This window comes from Nuphar pumila, chromosome 6 (assembly GCF_984573655.1).
Source record: "Nuphar pumila chromosome 6, dmNupPumi1.hap1.1, whole genome shotgun sequence".
Lineage (NCBI taxonomy): Eukaryota > Viridiplantae > Streptophyta > Magnoliopsida > Nymphaeales > Nymphaeaceae > Nuphar > Nuphar pumila.
Genome location: NC_143254.1, coordinates 28,115,242 through 28,137,658, shown reverse-complemented (window position 1 = coordinate 28,137,658; position 22,417 = coordinate 28,115,242). Strand labels below are relative to the sequence as shown.

Here is a 22,417-nt window from a genome sequence, read left to right as displayed (position 1 = left end):
TTACAACTTTTGAATTGAATTGAAATCAAAATTCCTTAAACTAAGAAAGAAGAGCAATATCTTCTATGTGTCTCTGCAAAACAAGGTTAATACAAAGCAGATATATAAAATATAAAAGGAATTAAGAGATTACATTGAAGCTAAAGTCACTATGAAGATGCCTATATGCTAATGAGAGCAGACTATATGCACACTTAGTGAGTGTTGTGGTGAATGGTGATGCGTTTAAGTGTGTAAGTATAATATTGAGGGAAAGAAGGTAGTGCGGGAATTGACAGCTAAAAGTATGCTAGGGGTGAATAGGCAATGAGGTAGAAGCTAAGTGCCATGAAGTGAGTGTTGTGAAGGGATGTGAGCGCGGGAAATAATGAAAATGAAAATGAAATGGAGGGTTGTGAGGGAATGGTTATGTGATGGCTGTGAATGGTAGTGTGGTGAAGGTGCACTCGGAGTGTGCATATGCTGAAGAAGTGATATTACTATATAAGGAAGGACTTAATGAATGGAGCTGGTATGCAAATGTTATGTATAAATAACAAGTATTATTACTCTGACTATGGAATACTATAACAAAGAAGGTATAGTAGGTGCAATGTATATTGAATGACCATGAAATGGTAGATGTAACAGAAAATATGCTGATGGTTATACACAGGTGGTAAAGGCATGCTGGAGATGAATGTGGATGTATATTGGTGAAGCGTTGGGTGCAACTATAAAGGAGTGCCAAAGGTATAACAGCTATGTGACAAGTGTGAGGTACATGGAGGTAGTAGGTGAATAATGCAATTGAGTGTAAGTGTGTTAGGTGGAGAAAGGTGTATAGTGAAATGCAAAGGAAGATGAGGGTGATGAGACAGAGGATGGCACAACAGGGTGATATGCGCATGTGTTTATGGGTGATGGTGGCAAGGGTAGTGTTGGTATGATGATCACGTTGCTGAAAGAGGCAAAAGAGATATGGGTGCTGGGGAAGAAAAAAGAAAAAAGTGCAGTTGCAGGTGAGGTTGTAGCAGGTATTAAGGCTAATATCTATATTAGGCTGGGACTGTTGCAGGGATGACAGGGAACATTACTTTGAGAGCGACATGTAGCGGCTAAAGGGGATGTGGCTGGAAAGTGAAGTGGAAGGTATGTGCTGTAGTGTGAAGGCTGTGGGGGATGGAAATGTGAAAATACAGGTAGCAACAATGAGTGCTTGAAGTAGATGGGGCTGTGCACAAACGAGTTCACAATGATGATAATAAAAGAGGGTGATTGTAAATAACAGACATTATAAAAATTATGGCTGGGGAACATGAAGTGTGCATAGGATGACAAGCATGAGGTGTCATGTGTAGATATCAACATAACAAAGTGTACACATACTTAACTATAGCAAAGTTGATTCCATACTACCTGTCAAAACTTGGCAAATTGGATTTACATAGTAGTCTCCAAACAGTTAATTTCATCAAAGCATTGCAAGTTAGTGGACGCTTTTAGGCAAAGATGAACTGATTTGTTGCAAACCAACAACACACGCAAAATTCATGAATGACGTCTGACAACAGCAACTGGGTCTGTTGCAAGTCGATTTATTCACTGGTTTCTTTTTGACTATGTGCAACAGAAATTTCTTTCGCACCCTGTAAGATGAGGCCGAGCCCTATACTGTGAAACTTGCTTGATCCCAAAGACTGGGACCTCAATAATGGCCATGGTTCATCTCTTATACAACTTAGGCCTGATGAATCAGTAAAATGCTGAAATGCATCAGATAAACCCTTGTTGAGACTATGCTCAACATGATTTGTTACAAGACCAGGAGCCAAAAGCGATTGTTGCTTTGGAATAAAAAAACCTTAGAGCATGGTTTTACAGCAAATGGAATGAAATCTCATAGCAATTCAAAATTCTGATAGCGAGAAATAGGCATTCTCAGCAAATGAGAGAGGAACTTACAATGAAGCAAACACAGACATAGGTTCTTCAAACTTAACACAGTAAACCGATTATTCACTTAATTTCAAATATGAGATTCTTGAGATTCCAAGCAGTAAATTGATTTATGCTATCTAGGTATACAATAAGTCGATTTCTACTTGGTATATGGCGAATTCAACCTGCTGGGCTGTGGTTAGAAAGAAAGTAAATCAACGTAGAATTCGATCTTACAACAAATTGAATGTGTACTTAATTTTGAGGTAGTTGAGCAGGGCATTTCAAAGCAAATACTGATATCTACGAAATGCTGGTGCTCAACATCTTCTGAATTGGATTTTAATAAAAAATGCAAACATCATGTTATATTGAATTGTTGCAAGTAAACTCAATGCTAAGAAGAAGTAAAACATTATGTTGAGTTAATATCACGAAACAAAGATGAGAAGTGAGAAATGGCAAACAAAACAGATGCTAAGTGATGAATAACATGATTAAGAATACAATTAAAAGAATGACCAACTGCCATCCAAACAGTAGACCAAATGCAAGTAGGTGATTAGATGAAGATTATGCATAAACAAGAAATTAAAATATAGACAAGAAATCGAGAATCCGCAAGAAAAACGGAAAAGGAAAATTAAAACAAGATGGGATATCAATGAGATTCAAAGAAAAGGAAAGAAAAAGACCAAAACAGAGAATCTAAGGAATCAAAGAATACCAGACAAAATGCTGTAAGAGAATTCATATGCAAACAAAGAATTAATGCCAAATCACTAAGCATAATATGATTAGAATGGATAGAAAAATCATAAAAAAAATGAATGAGATGCCATCAGATATTTATCAAAATCAGAAATCAAGCATAAACAAGAAATCAGAGTAAATCATGAAATCAAAATTGAAATAAGAAAAGGGAAATATGATCTGAATACAAGGACCAATTAATGTTCAAATTACTCGGACTAAAGAAATTTTGAAAGAAAGAAAAACAAGTGTTGGAATCCGAGATTCCATTGCTGTAGCACAAAGTGGATCGATCCTGCTATATGCAGGTCGATCAAACCCTTGATGCCTAAAAGAAAAGAGAAAGAAAATAAAGAAGAGCGGAAACTAAATGAGAGGAATGTGGCAAAATAACATCCTTACAGAAAAATGAAATGGGAAGATGATAGTTACTTACCTTGCTTTGAGAAGTCAGTTTTCTTCAGTGGACAGGGAAGATAAAAAGAAATGCTCAGAATAAAGAGGAGAGAGAAGGGTGTGAAGACGATATGGAGAAGTCCTGAAAGAGGGAGCTGGTGCCTCTTCGGTGGAACAAGGGGGAAGCCCGTTGGCTCCTCCTATTTGCAAGGACTTCAGAGCTTGAAGAAGGAGATAGAGAGGAAAGGGAAATCTGAGAAGATGAAGAAGCATATGGTGGGGTGAAGAGCGGTGAAGGAAGAGGACCCCTGCAGCTTTCCTTTATAACGGAAAGCCGTTAGAAAAATTTGAGAGATGTCCCTTGTTTTTTTAGGAACTTTTGAAAAGAAGGTTTCAAAAAAAAGGTTTTTCAATAAAGGGGGGTTCTTTAAGTTTCGAGAATTTCATTTTTTTTTTCATTTACAAGGCTTTTCAAAAAGGTTTTTAAACTAATATATTTTATTTTATTTTTTTTAAAGTCTTTTATGTTTTTGAGAAAAATCCTAAAATACGAGAAAATATGAGGAAAATTCTGAGGATTTTTAAAAGATGTAATCCAGACAAGTTTTTTTTTTTAATATTTTTATAAAATATTCATTTTGAAATTGTAAGTTTGTTCTGAAATAAGGATTTTTACAAAATATATGATTTATTTCAGAAAATGAACCCCAAAATGGATTTAAATCCCAGATTTTAAGAAAATATTGATTTTGGATCTCGCATTGAGATTGGATTCAGATAAAACATTCGAGCAAATTCAAAGAATTGATTTTTTTGAAAATAAGAGATCCAGGATCAGAATTGAATCTGGATATTCGATTTGGATAAAAAATTAGGTCAGAAATAAAAATTGAGTCTTGATTCCAGTGAATCCGAGAAATGAATGAAAAATTTTGATTAAAAATTGACCCAATTATTCAAAAGATGGATGCAGGGGTAAAAAGAGATTTTTTTGGATTTTTTGAAAAATTTGGGGTGTTCACACACAGGACCACCAACCCTAAGTTCATATGGCAAATGTATGATCACATGTTCCATAACATCGATAAATGCTGACAGAAATATCTTCTCTAGCTGACAAATAGTAGTGACGAAAGAATCCTCGAGATTCTTTACTTCAGTTACAACAACTTCCGATGCACACAATGTTTTAAAAAATCTACTCAACTCGAATAATACCCCCATATAGGTTTGTCTAACATATCATGGAATGCTAGGAGAATCAACCGTTGCATAATGACATAACAATCATGACTCTTCAACCCACATAATTGTCCCTTGTCTATCTTCATAACCCGAGCAATGTTAGAGCGTATCCATCTGAAAATCTTAACTGTTTCAACCACTGACATATCTGTTTTACTTGATCTGGTCCAAGCACGTACCTTGCCTTTGGTTTCAGTACTTTGCCATTATACTCTTGGAATTTCAATTTTGGTCTTTTATATATTACTTTTAAATCCATACGGACCTTCAGATTATCCTTAGTTTTCCATTTGACATTCATTATCGTATTGAACACATTATCAATCACTTTTTTCTCTACATATATCACATCCAAATTATGTCCTATCAATAAGGTCGACCAATATGGTAGTTTCCAAAATATAGATTTCTTTGTCCAATTGTGATCCTTCCCAAATCCAAGCAAAGATGTTGGACTACGGGCATCTGTCAGTCCATATAGAAAGTATCATAATCGTCTTAAAATCTCTATGCCAAACAACCGTGTAGGTAAACCTTCTATTTCAATTATACCTGCTTAGAACACATTCTTTTATCGTCGAAACGGATGGTCGTTGGGTAGAAATCGACGGTAACAATCAAACTAGCACTTCCTTTCATGCGTCAATCTAAAAGATTTTGTATCCTCCATGTAGTACAGACATGCCAACTTCTCATGTGTGCTCAAACCAAATAACATACCATATGCAGGAAAGTCACTAATTGTTCATAAAACAACAACCTTAATATTGAAGTTTTGTTTTTTATGGGCATTGTATGTGAGAACACCGTCAACCCACAGTATTTTCAGTTCATCAATCAATGACCTTAAATATACATCAAGATTTTAGCCCGGAGAAGTCAGACCAGAGATCAATAGAGACAAGAAAAGACTTTGACGCTTCATACACAAGCTTGGAGAAAGGTTGTATGGGGTGACAAATACTAGCCAACACAAGTATGAGGTTGATCTACCCCCAAATAGATTAAATTCATTTGTACATAAACCGAGCCTAACATTTCTCACTTCCATTGTAAAGTTCTGATGAGTATGATCAAAGTGTCTCCAAGCTTCCGCGTCAACAAGATGTGCGATCTTGTCTTCATCATGTCAAACTTTATTTTGCATACCATATCATGTGTTTAGCTGTCCTCGAAGACATATATAGTCGTTGCAATCTAGGAGTGAGAGAGAAGTAGCAGAGTGACTTATATGACACTTCTTTTGACCTTGTGCTACCATTTCTTCTTGTATTTGGCTTGAACTGAGGATGCCCACATGACAGACATGATCTGCTATTTTCTTGATCTTTGAAATACAATATGCAGTGATTTGAACAAACATTTATCTTTTGATACCCCATACCTAGAGTGTTGACCATAACCTTCGTACGATAGAAATTTTGCAACATTTTTTTATCTTTGGGCAACATAGTCTTCATAATAGAGTATAGACGGTCAAAACATGATTCACTCAAATTATACTCTGACCTCAAATTTAGTAGTTGAAGAATTGCAGACAAGATAGTGTGACTCTTGCAACCATTCCATAGTGGCTCATGAGCATCTCTAAGTAAGTCATAAAATCTACTAGTTGCATCGTTTGCTGCTTTTTTCTCTACCTCAGTTAGTACATCACTAGAACCTATAGCAGAACCCAGTTCTGGTCCTGTAACATCAAATATCAAATTCACATATGGATTATCGTGCACCACATCCACCCGTACATCAAAATTATTCCAAAATTCTTCACCATGAAGCATCCAATTCTGATAACCACTCGCAAAACCCTTCTTATATAGGTGATGTCTAACGCCATGAGGTTCTATAAATCGATTGTTCTTACACATCGTGCAGGGGCACCTAATCCGACCGATGAGATCCACTGTACTGACACTTGTTGTTGCAAATTCAATAAAACTATCAACACCATCCATATATTCAAGTGACACCTCATTATCAACTATCCTACGATACATCCATTCACGGTTTGCAGTCATTTTATCCTATATTATTACAGATATTATCTTCACCAGTTAAAAGAGAATCATAATAATGCGTCGATAAAAAAATATCTAATTTGTCATGCATTGTTGGTGGATATAATGATTTGATATATATATATATATATATATATATATATATTACAAGGATATTTAGAAAGATGAAATCACATTCACAAACATGATACATTCAATTTAAGCATGTTTTCATGATACAATTTTATATTGAATGCATAATCAAATAAAAAATAACATCATGCAAGCATGGATAATGTCAAACATTGCAATACATTCAATCATTCATATCACAATAATGTCAAACATGTACCTGTATCAAACACACTCAAATATCCTGCTAACTGCTACCATGACTAGAATGAAATCCGAACTACAAAAATAAGAGCACTTTTATTCTCATACATTCAAATCATGCTCAACATGATCTTCAAATTTCAGCAAAACAGTCCTATAGATCCATAACTAAGTGAGTGTGTAAGCAGAAAAGTGTTGCATCCAAGAAAGTAAATAACATGTGATGTGCTTGCATCACTTACTCACCACAGATATTTACCCAATTTGCATGCTTTTGCATTTGCATTTTTCTTGTTTCTTTTTGCATGACATTTTAAGTTGCATGCGATGCTTAGCATTAAGCATCACATATTTTGCTCTGCTACACACCTGCAATGCGCACACCTGCAATGCGCATTTATATACGGTAGGAGCAGCGCTCCACCACCGCCCGACAGAGAGAGAGAGAGAGGTGGTATACATGCAGACTCATCGATGAAGGGGATCCGACAGTGGAGCGAGGCTACCAGAACAGGAGGACGACCGATGATAAGGTCACTGGCGTGGGTCAAGGGAGATGACAGCGATCAAGGCTGTCAAAGAAGGAGGAAGATGAGAGGGGGAGGAAGAGGAGGAGGTCAGTGAGGGTCGCAGGTGTGTGTGTGTGTGGGGGGGGGGGGGGGACTTCGATGACTCTCGACCTGAGGCTGGAGGTTGGACCAGAGAGGATAGAGGGCGGCAGTGAGAGGGGAGGCACAGTCAGAGAGAGCGAGAGGAGGAAGGTAGAGAGGGTTCGACCCTCTGTGCCCTATTAAAGGCACGATGAGGAAGACGAGAGGGGGAGGAAGAAGAGGAGGTAAGCGAGGGTCATAGGTGTGTGTGTGTGTGTGTGTGTGTGTGTGTGTGTGTGTGTACTCTGACGATTGTCGACCGGAGGTTGGAGGTCAGACGAGAGAGGAGAGAAGGCAGAGAGGGAGGTGGGGTTGCCGGTGAGGCAGAGTGGGTGGGCCGGACGTAGAGTGGGGGTCATCGGCGTTGGGTGGCCAAAATACGGCGAGTGGGAGAGACGGCTCAACTGAGGGAAAGGGGGCAACATAGGGGGAATGATGAAGGGAGGCCGGAGGGAGGTGGCCGGCGAGATCTCCGGAGGGCATTGTCGGTGGGTCGCCTGAGAGCGGGGGTGGAGATGGCGAGCAACAGAGTGGCGATTGGCGGAAGAAGAGAGAGAGAGAGCAGAGTTAATTTCGTGCCCTAACTGCATCATTTTACATCAAAAATTAGCGATGGATTAACGACAAAAATATTCTGTCTCAAAATTCATCGCTACTTAGCGACGAATTAGCGACAAAAAAATTATGTCGCTCATCCGTCGCTAAATTACGATGGAGTTTTAGATGAAACATTTCTGGTGCTAATTAGCGATGAATTTTGAGATAGAATATTTGCATCGCAAATTCTGCAACTAATTCTAATTTTAGAGACAACTAATTTTCTCTTGCTAATCCGTCGTAAAATTACGTCAAAAATAATCTATCATAAATTTCTGTCGCTAATTAACATTTTTCTTGTAGTGATTGCACCAAGCAGTGACACGTGTTCAAAGGAATGCCTATAGTAACCAATAACCTCAGAGAGAGAGAGAGAGAGAGAGAGAGAGAGAGAGAGAGAGAGAGAGAGAGAGAGAGAGAGAGAGAGAGAGAGAGAGAGAGAGAGTACCATTGCCGATCTGATACTTTATTTGTTTACCTAACTCATGAAAAGTGACAACCCAACCAACTCAATGCAAGCATTTTTTGTGGTGAACTAAAATTGGATTAGGTTCATGATAATCATGATTTTTTATTTTCTACCAAAGAATGGCAGATAAATAATGAAATCTAACATGGCGTCTCCTATTTTATATCCTTTGCTTTTGTCTCTAACTAATAGTGATGAATATGGCTTTTGAAAACTATTGTGTGATTTTTAGAGGAAGAAAACGGGCATATATAGAAAATAAGTTTAATTCAGCAGCCAATTAATTGGGCTTAAGAAAGTATCCTATGAAAGATGCTGTACATATCTTTTTGGATGATTCCAATGAGATCAAGTTGCAACTCGAGAAGGCTACATGCACATGAAATGTTTTCTCATGGTTTTGTAAAGTTACTTGACGAGAATGCTATGTTTAAGCTTTACAAGAAATACTCTCTTACTTTGATGTCGGTAACTGTTCATGCAAAAGAAATTGCAATTATAGCACTGTTTGGATGGTGGTTCTTTTAGTTTGAAAAGAAATTGCAACTATAACACTGATAGCGATGGCAAAATTGTCCTCCCGTTTGGTGGGCCTCAGGTAAATTTCTATCGACAATCATAGCATGTTTCATTGTCGACAGAATTTACTGTCGCTGTCCGTGGAATTATCCCTTGCCCTCAGGGAGTTGTAATTTGAATTTACTATGCCAAGCGCATCCACAGGGTTGGATTTGCAAAAAAAAGTGCTGGAAATGTCCATATTTCTAGTTCTCCTATTCTAATGACTCTGTAAGAATGTTAGATAGCTACCAACGGGGGGGGGGGGGGGCGGACACTCCATGTGTCTGGTAGGAGCAGTTAGTGCACGTCATTGTCTTACGTTGCAAGTTCAAAACCCAATGGTATGATTGTATATAACTGGTAGGGGTCTGCCTAACGCCAGCTTGTTTATAAAAAAACAAAGAAAAGTGAGATAACTCTTTGCTGTGCTACTGGAGACTGCATTGGCAACCCTATGGGCATGGACTGCTTCCACCGGGCCCTCCTGCTTGTCCAGATTGTGGCGTGCGGCCTTCTCTGGTGCCCAGTATTATCGTTGTGGGTAGGAGAGCTATCTTAGTGCGTGCGGATTCTTTGTGCAAACCTCCACCTAACGCATGGTAAGAAAAAGCCACCTAAAGGTCTGATTAACAGGACAAGGGTTTCCTCTCTCCAGAATGTTACGTACCTCTCAGACTCCTAATATATATATATATAGGAATGTTACTTGATATTGCTACTGGAGACAGAATTGACAACCCTATAGACATGGAATACTTCCACAGGGCATTCTTGCTTGTCCAGATTGTAGCGTGCCTTCTCTCATCCTCACTCCCATTGCAGGCTTTGTCGAAGACTCACTACCACCACTTTGTTGTAAGTTCTCCTAATCCATCTACCGGTGCACAAAACCTGAAGCGCTTCTTCGCTTCAGTGGCGGATCTAGGATTTTGCTTAAAGTTGAAAAAAATACTTTATAATAAAATAAAATATATAACTGAAAATATATCCAGGATTTTGCTTAAAGGGGGCAAAAAAATTTGTATAACAAAAGAAAATATAAAGGAGGACAATATAAATTTTTATAATAAAATAATAAAAAATTTCAAAACTTTTTGAAGAGCTCGAGCCCTGGATCCGCCCTTGCATGGCTTGACATCGTGCTCTTTTTTGCAGGTGGCTAATACCAATTACACGAGATTGTGTTCAACTAAGGAAATCCTGACAGTCAATGGACAGTTCCCTGGACCAACTTTATACGTTAACAGAGGCGACAGATTGATAGTCACTGTGTACAACCAGGCACCTTACCCGGTCACTGTCCACTGGTACATGACCTAATTTTACTTTTCCTTAGTGGCCATATGAGATTGGGGATAGCATTTGCTACCCTTGTGGGTAAGGAACCCCTTGTTGCAGCTCATAAGAGGCGGGTGGGTGTTTTGACCAAATGTCACCGCATGCATGTGTTTAGCATGATCAAAATAGTAGGAATCGACCTTTGGGACATAGTTTTTTTTTATGTAGAAATGTATTTTTTTGAGGTTTAAAAATTTAATACACTGCAAACCATTGATTTTTCAACCCCCGAAAAAATTATTATATTTTTTTATTAGAGGTTTTTTATCCATGCAGAGGGTAGCAAACACTATCTCTATTAGATTTCTCATATATATTTTAATGTTTTTTATTTTTTTTTATGACGAGAAACCCTCACCAAATTAATCCAAGAAAACCTCATACAGGGCCCCACAGTCGCCCTGCTTTAGGCGGCTCATCTCTAATTTATTCAAGCGAATAACATCTTATCAAAGTAGAAGCATGACTAGCAGAGGCAGAAAGTTTTTCCATTATTACTTCTTAAATTATAGCTTTATTAGGTGTTCTAAGAATGGAATTACAAATTTCTATAGGCATTTTATTTTCTTCAAAAAATGGATGTGTTACATTGCACCTTAATAAGTTTTGCACAAAGTAAAGAATTGTAACTTTAAATAGGCAATCTCTCTCTCTAATTTGGTTGATTTACACAATGTTAGAATTGGTATCAGGGCAAAATCAATTTTCAAAACCATTCAAAGAATGGGCAGATTTGGATGCTGAACCAAATCGAGCTGGATCCGCCAATTCTTAACTAGCAGATCAAACGTGTCAATAAAATATTAAAACAATATCAAATGTATTAAAAATATTTTAGGCCTTTTTTAAACAAATATTAGAAATTAGGCCTCATATCGATTTCTGAATCTAATTTTTGGTCGATACAATACCGACCATACCACAACAATGAATTCACCGTAAAGAGTTGCATGACTGCTTGGCAAAATTTAAAAACAGCGTGACCCGACCAAAAGGCACACCCTCTCTCTCTCTCTTACTTCTCATAAGCTCTCCTTTACAAATGTGCCAAACTTTACTTTATCTTAAATGACATATTATTATTTAATTTGTTTATGTTTTTTAGCCATAATATATATAGAATAATGGGTCCGTGCTAAACCAATTTTGTGCTAAACCACATGCTAAATGGGTTTTTTGGGCTTTATTCATTTTATTTTTAAATTCTGACCGTACAGATGTGATCTATGTACTTGATTTTAGAGGGATCAGCTCTTGATGTGTTTGATTCCAACACATTGGTGGCTTTTTATAAAGTTCCAAAAATCAACGGTTCAAAATCTTTGTAAATTTTCGAGGCTCCAAACATCATGTTTTTCATAAAAAAACAAATGATCCAGGTGTGGATTCTTAGTAAATTGACCATATATATATATATATATATATATATATATATAGAGAGAGAGAGAGAGAGAGAGAGAGAGAGAGAGAGAGGAAAATAAGACACTAATCCCTTTAGAATTTCCTTTCTCAACTACAAGTGATATACAAAGGTATTTAATTGTTTTTTCAGAATGGCAAGGTATTTAATGTTTTCGAACGCATGTTTCTAATAAAATAAGCATATTATTAAAAAAAAAATACATATTTTTATGTCTCATCAATTTTATTTTGTCAAATAAAAAATAATGAACATAGAATTGTTCCATATTGAGGTGCCTTTGCACCATGCCAATAGCGGTTTTTAAGAAATAAAAAAATCCAATGCCCATATTGCATAAAAAATTTAGTCAGATTGGAGTTTGGGTATGGCTGAAAGAAGTACACACATATGGGCTCGGGTCTTGATATGATCGGTCTTCTAGACTTAATTATGCACCAATGTTAAAAAAAAATAACCAACATTAAATATAAAAAGAATGTTTCCATACCAACCAATCATTTTAAGTCAAAATAAAAAGGCATCAATGATATGTCATTTCATGTCTATTCACATATAAAACAGGTTTGGGTACATACTCGGTTTTGTTTCGGGTTGGTTATGGTATTATGTTTATTCCGCTTCGGGTCGGTTAAAGAATAAAACGGGTTAAGGAACATCATCCGGCCAGGTACGGATCGGTTCACTTTTACAATGTGGGAAACCATTTGGCTTGGGTATAAAAAAGTGGGTCGAGTTCAAATGTATCACTACAAGAAAAATGTTAATTAGCGACGGAAATTTGCGACGGATTTTTTCCGTCGCAAATTAGCGACAGATTGGCTAGAGAAAACTTTCTTAATGAATCTGTCGCTAAGTAGCGACGGATTAGCGATGAAAGTTGTTTCATCGCTAATCCGTCGCTAATTAGCGACGAATTAACGACAACAAGTATTTCGTCGCTAATTCTCAATACAAGAAAAACATTTTAGCGAGGGATTTAGCGAGGGAAATTTTCCGTCGCTAATCCGTCGCTAATTAGCGACGGATTAGCGAGGGAAAATTTCCGTCGCTAATCCGTCGCTAATTTTCGATTTAAACCAAGCGCGAAATTTTCCCTCTCTCCCTGTTTGAAATTTAAATCGACCGCGCTCGATTTAAACCGAGCGACGTCGGAGAGCTTATTGGAGAGCATGTACATGAGAGTGGAGGACGGTGACGCCGGAGGACAGTCGGCGATCGCTGGAGGACGTCGGCGCCGGTTGACGGAGGACGACGGCGACGCCGGTTCACGGAAGATGACGGTGCCAGTTCATGGAGGACGGCGACGCCGAAGAGCACCGGTTCATGGAGGACGGCGACGCCGGTTCGCGATGAGGCAGAGCCATCGTTATGTGCATGCAATGCCTGTCGGGTGCGGTATAAGTCCGGCTTAGTGCTGCCGGAATACCGCCCGACAAGGATCAATTTTTTTTTTATTTTTTTTTTAAAATTTAGCGACAGATTAGCGACGGATAATGTCCGTCGCTAATCTGTCGCAAATTAGCGACGGAATTAACGACAGATAATTTTTTTCGCTAATTAGCGAGCAAAAAATCGCGATGGCCTCTATCCATCGCTAATCCGTCGCTAAACAGTTTAGTGACGGATTAGCGATGGATAGAGGCCGTCGCTAATCCACGGTTTTCTTGTAGTGTATTCGGGTCTTTATTTGTAATACCCAAGACCCAACCCATTTTTTTATGGGTCTATATATATTTTGAACTTAACTCAAACCCATGAATCCAGTAAAATTGAGTCAGGTCGGGTATAAATGGTTCTGATTGTTGGTTCGGATAGGGTATCCCAACCCAGTTACACCCCTAATCACATGACTCTACAAGTGTGAACCCCTATAGTTGGAAACACATTTGGTCCCGGCAACATGAGGCAGAAACTCCTTGTTTTTCATTTATTCCACTTTTTTGTTGTTTTTTATAAAAACTAAACTTATACACAGGATCCACATGCTTTGATTAGTGGAATCGACTTTAGATCATTCGGTTATGAGATTTTGCAGGATCTTTTAAGCCTTAAAAGATCAATGCTTACAGTTTACCATGTTGTTTTGGCTGGACAGTAATGTAGATATCACTGATTTTAAACATACCATAAGCAAATTAGAAAATATAATAAATCATGATGCCTGATTTTTCTTGACAGTTTTGCTTTTTGGTTTGGTCAAAATCATGCTGCCTGCTTATTTTTTCAAACTGATGTGACATACGCCATTAAGGTAGTTGTTTTTGATTTTTTTCGGCCTGATGGGAGTAAGGATGAGAGACCAAAATCTGACCGGCATCCTCCCTCCAGGTGGGTATTGACGACCGCCCAGTGTGAAAAAGGCAGAGACACGGCCATCTTAGGGGGGTTAATCGTGCAGAGCAAGGGTTGGAGCTTAAATAGCTTCTCTTGGGTAGCCATATTCCCATCTTAGATAGGAAGCTATAAATCCATTCAAAAATCCACTTATTAGAAACAAAATAGTTTTGTAATAATTTTGAAAATGTTTTGGATATCGACACCTTAAGAAAATAGTTGAACCCACTCTCTCCTCATGCAAAGGGGGGGGGGGGGGGGGGGGCACATGGCTAACATCTCTTACTTGGCCTTGTGAGTCAAATCATGCTAAAGGATTTTTTCTCTCACTATTGGTGTGTTACACTTGCATCACTATTACTCATTTAGCTAAATGTCTTCATTAGACATATCTTAATTTTATACAAGATACAACAATTCTTTATATATGCTTTTGATTGAAGGATCTACAATCATGTCAAAGGTAGATAAGTAACTAATTGTAATTTTATTTTTTTCAATCATGTCATGAATATAATAATACTTTATCATTATGTATTTGCTTTTGAAACTATCAGTTTCACTCTATAAGAGAGGTAACTGCTTGATTGTCATAGTAAATAGTAAATTTGTATTGGTTTGTTGGTTATATCCTGCTTCAAATTACTGACAACTTATTCAAATGACAAAAATAACAACATTGCATGCAGCTTCTTGAGTATACCAAACTATACAACCTTGTTTCTTGTATAATAAAAAAAGTATACATCCTTCAAAAAAAAATATATCAATAAATGAATTTACTGTTATCTTTGCTAGCAGCAAACTGCTTTCCACTGATACCAATCATGATTACTTTGGTAATCACTAATGACCTTTTTCCTATATATATATATATATATATGTATGTGAATAACCTGTAACAGTGGACCAGCATTTAGTGGGTCGGATGCATTTTTTTTCTGACTAAGAATTAGCGCGGTCACTCTTTTTTTCTCAAAATCAATGCACCCACAATAATGCGTCCACTGTTACGGGTTATATATGAGAGAGACAAATATTAAAGGAAGATTAAAATTTTGAAATACAGGCATGGACTGTTGAACCCGAGGAATCCCTGGTCAGACGGCCCAGAATACATCACCATGTGTGGCGTCCAACCAGGTGCAAGTTTCACCCATGATCTACGCTTCACCACCGAAGAAGGAACCATTTGGTATCATGCTCATAGTGACTGGACACGCGTGACCATCCATGGTGCTGTGGTAGTCTACCCTGAAATTGGAGCCACCTATCCATTCCCTAAGCCATACCAAGAATACATTGTAGTTATAAGTAAGCTCATTCGAGTCATGATCTGTTGTTTCCTACTAAAAACAATATATTGTTTTCAAGGCCAATTTGTATGATCTTATCAAGTATAGCCTTGAATAGAATTCATATTTCAAAAGTTCTCACTTGAAAAAAAAATAGAATATTTCAAAAGTTTCTGCAAAAAAAAAAAAAGAATTATCATGTTCATCTTTTCTTCTAAATTGTCTTAGGTGAATGGTGGAAACGAGATGTCATGGAGATCCTGCAAGAAGCATTACTAACTGGTTCAGATTTTGACCTCTCTGATGCGCACACCATAAACGGCCAACCTGGTGACCATTATCCATGCTCCAAAGCAGGTAAGAAATTCGTAGCATACCCTATTTTATTGAATGACTGAATGAAGCATTTTGTTATATAGCTGCAAACTTATTAATTATGATTGTTTTTTCTTAATCTATTTATTTTCATCTGAAATAGTTAAATATGATCCATTGTTTCTTCACCTTTCACTGCTAGGAAGAGCACAAGAGCATCCTCAGACAGATTCAATAGATTTGGTGCACACACACACACACTGTTATTTCGCTATAGTGGGCATGATACCTCATCACGCCTGACGTATTTCTGCTGCATCAATAAATCCATATTCTTCTTTCAAAAAAAAAAATATTCCATTAGTATGAAATTATAGATCGAATGGAATGAGAATTCTTTTATGGATCAATGTCAGATCCATTTTATATGCTTCAAAGCCTCTTGGACCGAATTTGCCTATTTTAGGACATAACAAGTACAGCCAATACACAATGAATTACTTAGAAGATTTTTGTAATCATTGTACTTAATAAATTACTAGGTACCCTAGTAATGATCTCCAGCACCAAATCAAAAACATGTTGTCTGAAGTTTATTGACATATATATTAAAATAAAAAATAAGTAATATATTATGCATATGCAGATAAGAAGAGATTCCTCAATGATACTTGTTTTGTGTGGCGTATAAAAATCCCTCCTCTTATAATCAAACAAGTACAATCAAGACAAAAAAAAACATTTAAGTTAACCTTTGATATTTGAATAGGTAAATTTTCACTAACTAAATCACTAGGTATCCTGCTTATTAACAAGTTTATTGACAACATCTCTTCAACACCAAATCAGATACATTCATTCTCAATAATAAAGTACTAGTAACATCAATAAAATTTTCTTTTCTGAAGCACTTTATTCTATTATATAGCATAAGGGCATGTTTTTTGAAATTCAAAAGAGAAGTTTTTCGCTTTCTTTGCTTGCTTCTGGGGAAGCATGATTCCTCATATAGCAAAAAGCTTCTAATAACCATGTTGTAAACTGAGTTCCAATTCAGACAGCTCGTGTCGTGTTCGAAACCATTAGCTCATATGCGTCTAAATAATATGTGGTTTTTTGAAGTATGAATACATATATTATGAGTGTCTTGAGCAGTGATCTAAAGCCCACTTTCCATAGTTGAAGTATCTACTGAAACACAACCACTAAATAGGCGTACGTGTTTATTTGTAAACCAACTTTTATTACCAGCATCTTTGAGTCCCTACCAAACATCTCTATAATATAGGTGTGTTTATAAGTAATCATGCCAAAATAGTAGTACCAAACTAAATAGTGTGTTTATAAAATAGGTATGAGTGCCCGTCGAACAAGCCAACCGAATAGGCATGTTGATTTAATGTAGTAGCCTTTATTATAGGTGTCATCGGTAGTGGCCCAAAAACTTCTCTCAATTTACAAGTGACTACCAAACACGCCTATTTAACAGACATGTTTTTATAGTGCATACACATCTTTGATAGGCATCTTGTATTGTACTCTTAAATGGGGGGGGGGGGATGTTATATGTGTTAGAAAAGTTTTAAATTATTAATTATTACTACCAAAAGTGTTTTGAAAAAGTTTAGTCCCATATCTAAGAGAGAAAGGTTTTTCAAGAGGTTTAAATAGAGAGTTTGTAATCTATTCTTTACTTTGGTAAGCCTTGAGTATTTAGGTGGATTGCGGACGTTGCTGCGCCATCGTGCAGCAATGGACGCGCCGTTCGTGCACACGCGCGCGTGCGTGCACAAGGGCGCTTGAGGCGCAATGTGGCGTTTTGATGGCGCACTTTGCACGCTCGCAGCGGTGCGAGGTGCATATGAGGCGCAAATATCCATTTTGATTTTTTGGTTTTGAGACATCTGGCCGTTTGAAAGGTTTTAATAGCATTTATATTGAGTTTAAGGCGCTTTGTGATTGTTGGACGGTTTTGAAGGCCTTTTGATTGATAGTCAAAGGTGGGTGACCGTTCAGGTACCTTTTCGTCCTATTTTCAAACTGTCAGATTTATGGCCATTAATCTCATTTATCGCAAAACGTTTTGGCCTCTCGAAAAGGTTATAAATATCTTCTATTTTCGTCTTTTGAAGACATCAAAATTTCTGACTCTCCAGTTTTCTCCTTTCTTTCTTCTCGGTTTGGCTTGCAGAGTTCATGTGTGGGAGAGGTCATCTGTTCTTGCGAAGCAGTGACTCTCTTGAGGTTCAAGCCTAGTTGCATCCTGGGAACTCAGTCGTAACAAAACCCTTTTTCGCATTTTCGGAATTTCCGAAGTGGGGCGATTGAAGTTCTAAAGATAGCGATCTTAAGAACGTGCCTCTAGGCTTGAAATCTCTTTTCTGAAATCCAATTTTCACAAGGTTGGTAGAACAATATGTTCCCCCCGGAACACGCACGGAACACGCACTGTAGCTACAGTGCGTGTTCCGGGGAGAACACGCAACACCCTCTCCTTAAATGGTCTCTCCATTTCAAAGTGACTACTAAACACACCTACCTAATAGGCATGTCTATGAAGTGCAGGTGCCTTAATCATGGGTGTTTTGTGCCTCCGGGCTTCCATAGTGCTCTTTTTCTTGTGGTTTCTAGTCTCAGTTTCTATTCTTATAACCAAGATAGGTAACTTTCACGTATTTCTCTCTTTAGAGAGAAATCTATGTACTTATTGATTGATTGATTGCATAGTGGATCAAATTTGCTCTGTGGCTTTCCCTCAACTTTAGAGTTTCCCACATAATGTTTCTGTGCCTTCTTTCTTTTGCAATTCTTGTTTTGCTTTTGTTTACCTGCCTATATATTTCTGGTACTTGTGTGGTTGTCGGTTCATATTCAAATTTGGTCACGTACGTGAACTTGTAGCGTGTCCTACCATGCCTCTACTAGATGAGTGAAGCCCTCATGGGCAGAACACTAAGGGATTAAAGAGATGATAGAGAAATTTTCTGATACAAATTTAAAGAGCCCAGAGTTTTTGAAGTCTATAAGTTTAATACCTTGTAGGCTTGGCTCAACTCCTCATTTTAAATCCAAGATAGATTTATTAACATTTGCCAATTCTTTGTTAGAATCATAATTTTCTCTTAGTCTTATTATTAATTAAATAGCAAAAGAATTCATGTAAGTTTAGTTTCTAACTTATCTAACATGCACCGTGATCTTCTTTTTCTTTTTAGGAACAAGCCGATTTCTATTTGAGCATGGTAAAGCGTACCTTCTTCGCCTTGTCAATGCTGCAATGAGCAGCGGACATTTCTTTGCCATAGCAAATCATACACTTACAGTAGTTGGCAGGGATGGATCCTATCTTAAGCCTTTCGACAGAGAATTTGTCCTAATAAGTCCAGGACAAACGATGGATGTTCTTGTAGAAGCCAACCAACAACAAGGACTTTATTATATGGCAGCCGGCCCTTTTACTGTTGTTGATTTGCCAAGCCGTTTTGATATCAATTTGACCACCGCAATAATTGAATATCAAGGTTACAACACTTCCCAAGCCTCAACATCATTTCCATATCTTCCATTATGTTATGATATCGGTGCAGCATACGAATTTACTCTGCAAGAGAGAAGTCTAGCATCCAAGGATCACCCTATTGATGTTCCAGTGGAAATTGACTCAAGATTTATCTTTACAGTATCATTGAATGTAAAACTTTGTCCTAATGACACTTGCCAAGGTATTGCTGGGTCAAGGTTTTCTTCCAGTATTAGCAATATATCATTTGTTAATCCATCAATTGACATACTACAAGCCTATTATGGAAGCATCAAGGGTGTCTACACTACTGATTTTCCAAGCTTTCCACCATATATATTTAATTTTACAGACACCGATTACTCAAATGATCTTCTATTTCCTGAGTCTGGGACAAGAGTGAAGGTGTTGAACTACAATGAAACAGTTGAGCTTGTGTTTCAAGGTACCGCACTAGTATATGGAGACACTCATCCAATGCATCTACATGGTTATGATTTCTATGTAGTCGCGCGAGGCATTGGAAACTTTGATCCCGAGAATGACCCGTTGAAATACAATTTGGTTGATCCTCCAAAGGAAAACACAGTAGGAGTTCCACACAATGGATGGGCAGCTCTGAGGTTTAGGGCAAGTAACCCAGGTATTACCCTACTTTTCTTTTCATTCAACTATTTTGCCTAGTACTATTCATAACATACATCAACATATTGTCATACAATACCATTGAGAAATCAACTCTTGTCGTGTTATGTTTACATGTATATTATGATATTGAACTTTTTTTGGCTCTACACATCCAAAAATATTGCATATGCATATACTCCTTTATACTGCTACATATCTTATGATATGGGCATCTTGAACTTGAATGCAAATAGCTAAATTAGATCGACATTCAAATTGTCTTTCCGTATACAAATGCCTCTCACTCATTCCATTAACTGGCATTTATCCAAATGAAATCTTGTTGGTATCAGTTGAACTTCTAAAGAAATTGCAAATCCACTAAATAAAAGTACATAAAAGATGAGCTATGGTACCATTCGAGGGGTTAGATTCTAATTTAATCTGAAATGTTTTAATTTCTTGGATACATAAGTCAAATTCTAAAACATAATGGAACAGAATAAGATGCAGCTGAAGCATCTAAGTCATTTGATTGGGTGTACATCATAGTCATTAGGGATATCAATGGATAGGATTTTATTCAATATCACATCAAATATGACTCTGTTAGTCGATTCCTTAAGCCAAAATCCTGTTGATTATAAACGGTTGTAAACATGGTTTTGATTTCTTGCTACCAAATCCAACGGATGTTCAGATCTAATGGATATCCAAATCCAATTACGTACATTTAAAAAATCGGATTTGGTATGTGCTTTTAACCATCCTTATCTGAATGCGAGACCGAATCCCTTTAGACAATATCTGGCTAGTCAGATCTGGTATTGTCCAAATCCAAACTATTTACATCTCTAATAGTCATTTCCTGATTGGGTCTAAAAATGAGTCACATGTAACGGTTACATGCCCAGCCTGAAACCGATCTAATATGTTCAGGATGGCACATGATAATATGTATTCACAACTAGGGTAGTGCCTCAATTCTAGAACAAGTTCTTGGAATATTAAAAAGGCTACAATCAAATAAAGTTGAATTGAACATGAAAACATGTTAATTAAATTAGTTGCACTTTAAATCGATCAGAAACGTATAGTGATAGGTGTTTGCTTAATATAAACTTATAAGTATATTTTTATATACGTGATTTAGTAGAAAATTTGCATCAGATAAGGTACGTTTTATGTTCAATGTGATTCTAGAACAGTCAGGAGTCAACGATCACTATTCACTACATTGATGACAAAGAAATCAAATGTTTCTAGTTAAATTAATGAGTTTTACTAAATAGGCAATGTTAGATACCTCTAATAACTTGAATTAAGTAAAATTACTTGCAATCAAGGGGTTTCTGGTTCCTGTTTCCATAAAGGTTATCTCCCAGCTTGACTTAAAAAATGAGTAAAAAATACCTACAATTAAAGCCTTTTTGAAGTTATTGTTCCATCTACATTAATGTCTTGACCCAAGTCTAACTCATTGACAGTTCTAAAGGAAATTATTACATCTTATTATTGGAAAATTTTAATCACCATTAATTTGATTACTATACAATTTAGTGCCTACTGTTCTGTGTATACTGTAGTTTGCTTATGTTTTTGTTTTCTCTACAGGTGTTTGGCTGCTGCATTGCCACTTTGATCGGCACTTTACTTGGGGAATGACGACGGTTTTTATAGTGAAAGATGGTCCAACAAAGGAAGCAAGTATGTTGCCTCCACCACCATACATGCCCAAGTGTAATGTTTCAGAGCTGACTGAAACAAGTGGGCCCTATGATCCGTCCGATCATTGAATGCCATGGAAATGGTAATGCAAGCCACTATTTATTTGCTGTGATCATTATGTTTTAGTTAAAATCTCTCTCTCACCAATGTGGTTGGTAGGAGCTGTCAGTGCACGTCTCCTTGTGGTGGGGACGTTGCAGGTTCATAGTAACTGGCGGGGGTCTGCCTAGCTTGTTTTTCAAAATAAATAAATAAATAAAATCTTTCTCTCTCTCTCTCTCTCTCTCTCTCTCTCTTTTGAGTATTCGTATGGCTAGCTTGATATTTTCATATTAAATTAATTTTTATTGAAATCATATGAAAAATATTATAATTTTATTAAAAACACTAAAATAATAATCACATATGTCACCGTCTATATCAATGTACGTGTCCAATCATGTCACTGCGGCAAAAGCCGATCTGCCACATGGGCTATACATATTTTCTATGTAAGATCAAGCTCAAACTAGGTTTACCTAAGTCCATCACCTTAGTTACTTACTGTTATCGTCGCAAAATTTATTTCCCTTCCCTGCGGGAGAGAGGGGAAACGATTCCGCGAGTCAAACTTGACCAGAATTTTGAAAATTGTTTTTGAAATACTCATCTCTGTTTTGAAAATAGTGGGAAAATCCATGGGATGGGGCTCGACCTGTCGGTACGAGGTTTGACCGTTCCTGCTGCCTTTAACAGGGGTAATCGAACCAAGGACCAAATGTGTGCTTGACTTAGTTAAATCATCAAAATCATGTTCTATCCTAAATGCACAGAGAATTCAGGTATGTACTATGAAATTTTGTAAAAATGCAAGTTGGAAAACATGATGTATGCTTGAAAAATGTTTTGGAGTTGAAAAATGTTTCTAAGGCAG

General features: G+C 37.2%; 1 protein-coding gene across 1 annotated transcript; it reads left to right on the top strand.

Moving 5' to 3' along the window:
* The first annotated feature begins 895 nt into the window (after positions 1 to 895).
* LOC149834486 (laccase-14-like) lies at positions 896 to 21,572 on the top strand. The gene is made up of 4 exons (XM_090009379.1): positions 896 to 1,016; positions 15,543 to 15,671; positions 18,845 to 19,792; positions 21,391 to 21,572. The coding sequence occupies exons 1-4, from the start codon at positions 896 to 898 to the stop codon at positions 21,570 to 21,572; spliced, it is 1,380 nt and encodes a 459-aa protein (XP_089865505.1).
* Positions 21,573 to 22,417: the final 845 nt, after the last annotated feature.

What these genes read in the sequence shown, in the direction of transcription:
- LOC149834486 (XM_090009379.1), top strand. Translation starts at nt 896, where the DNA reads ATGGGTGATGGTGGCAAGGGTAGTGTTGGTATGATGATCACGTTGCTG. An exon ending in TGCAGGTGAGGTTGTAGCAG is followed by an intron (nt 1,017 to 15,542) that starts GTATTAAGGCTA and finishes AAATTGTCTTAG; the next exon opens with GTGAATGGTGGAAACGAGAT. An exon ending in TTATCCATGCTCCAAAGCAG is followed by an intron (nt 15,672 to 18,844) that starts GTAAGAAATTCG and finishes TTTTCTTTTTAG; the next exon opens with GAACAAGCCGATTTCTATTT.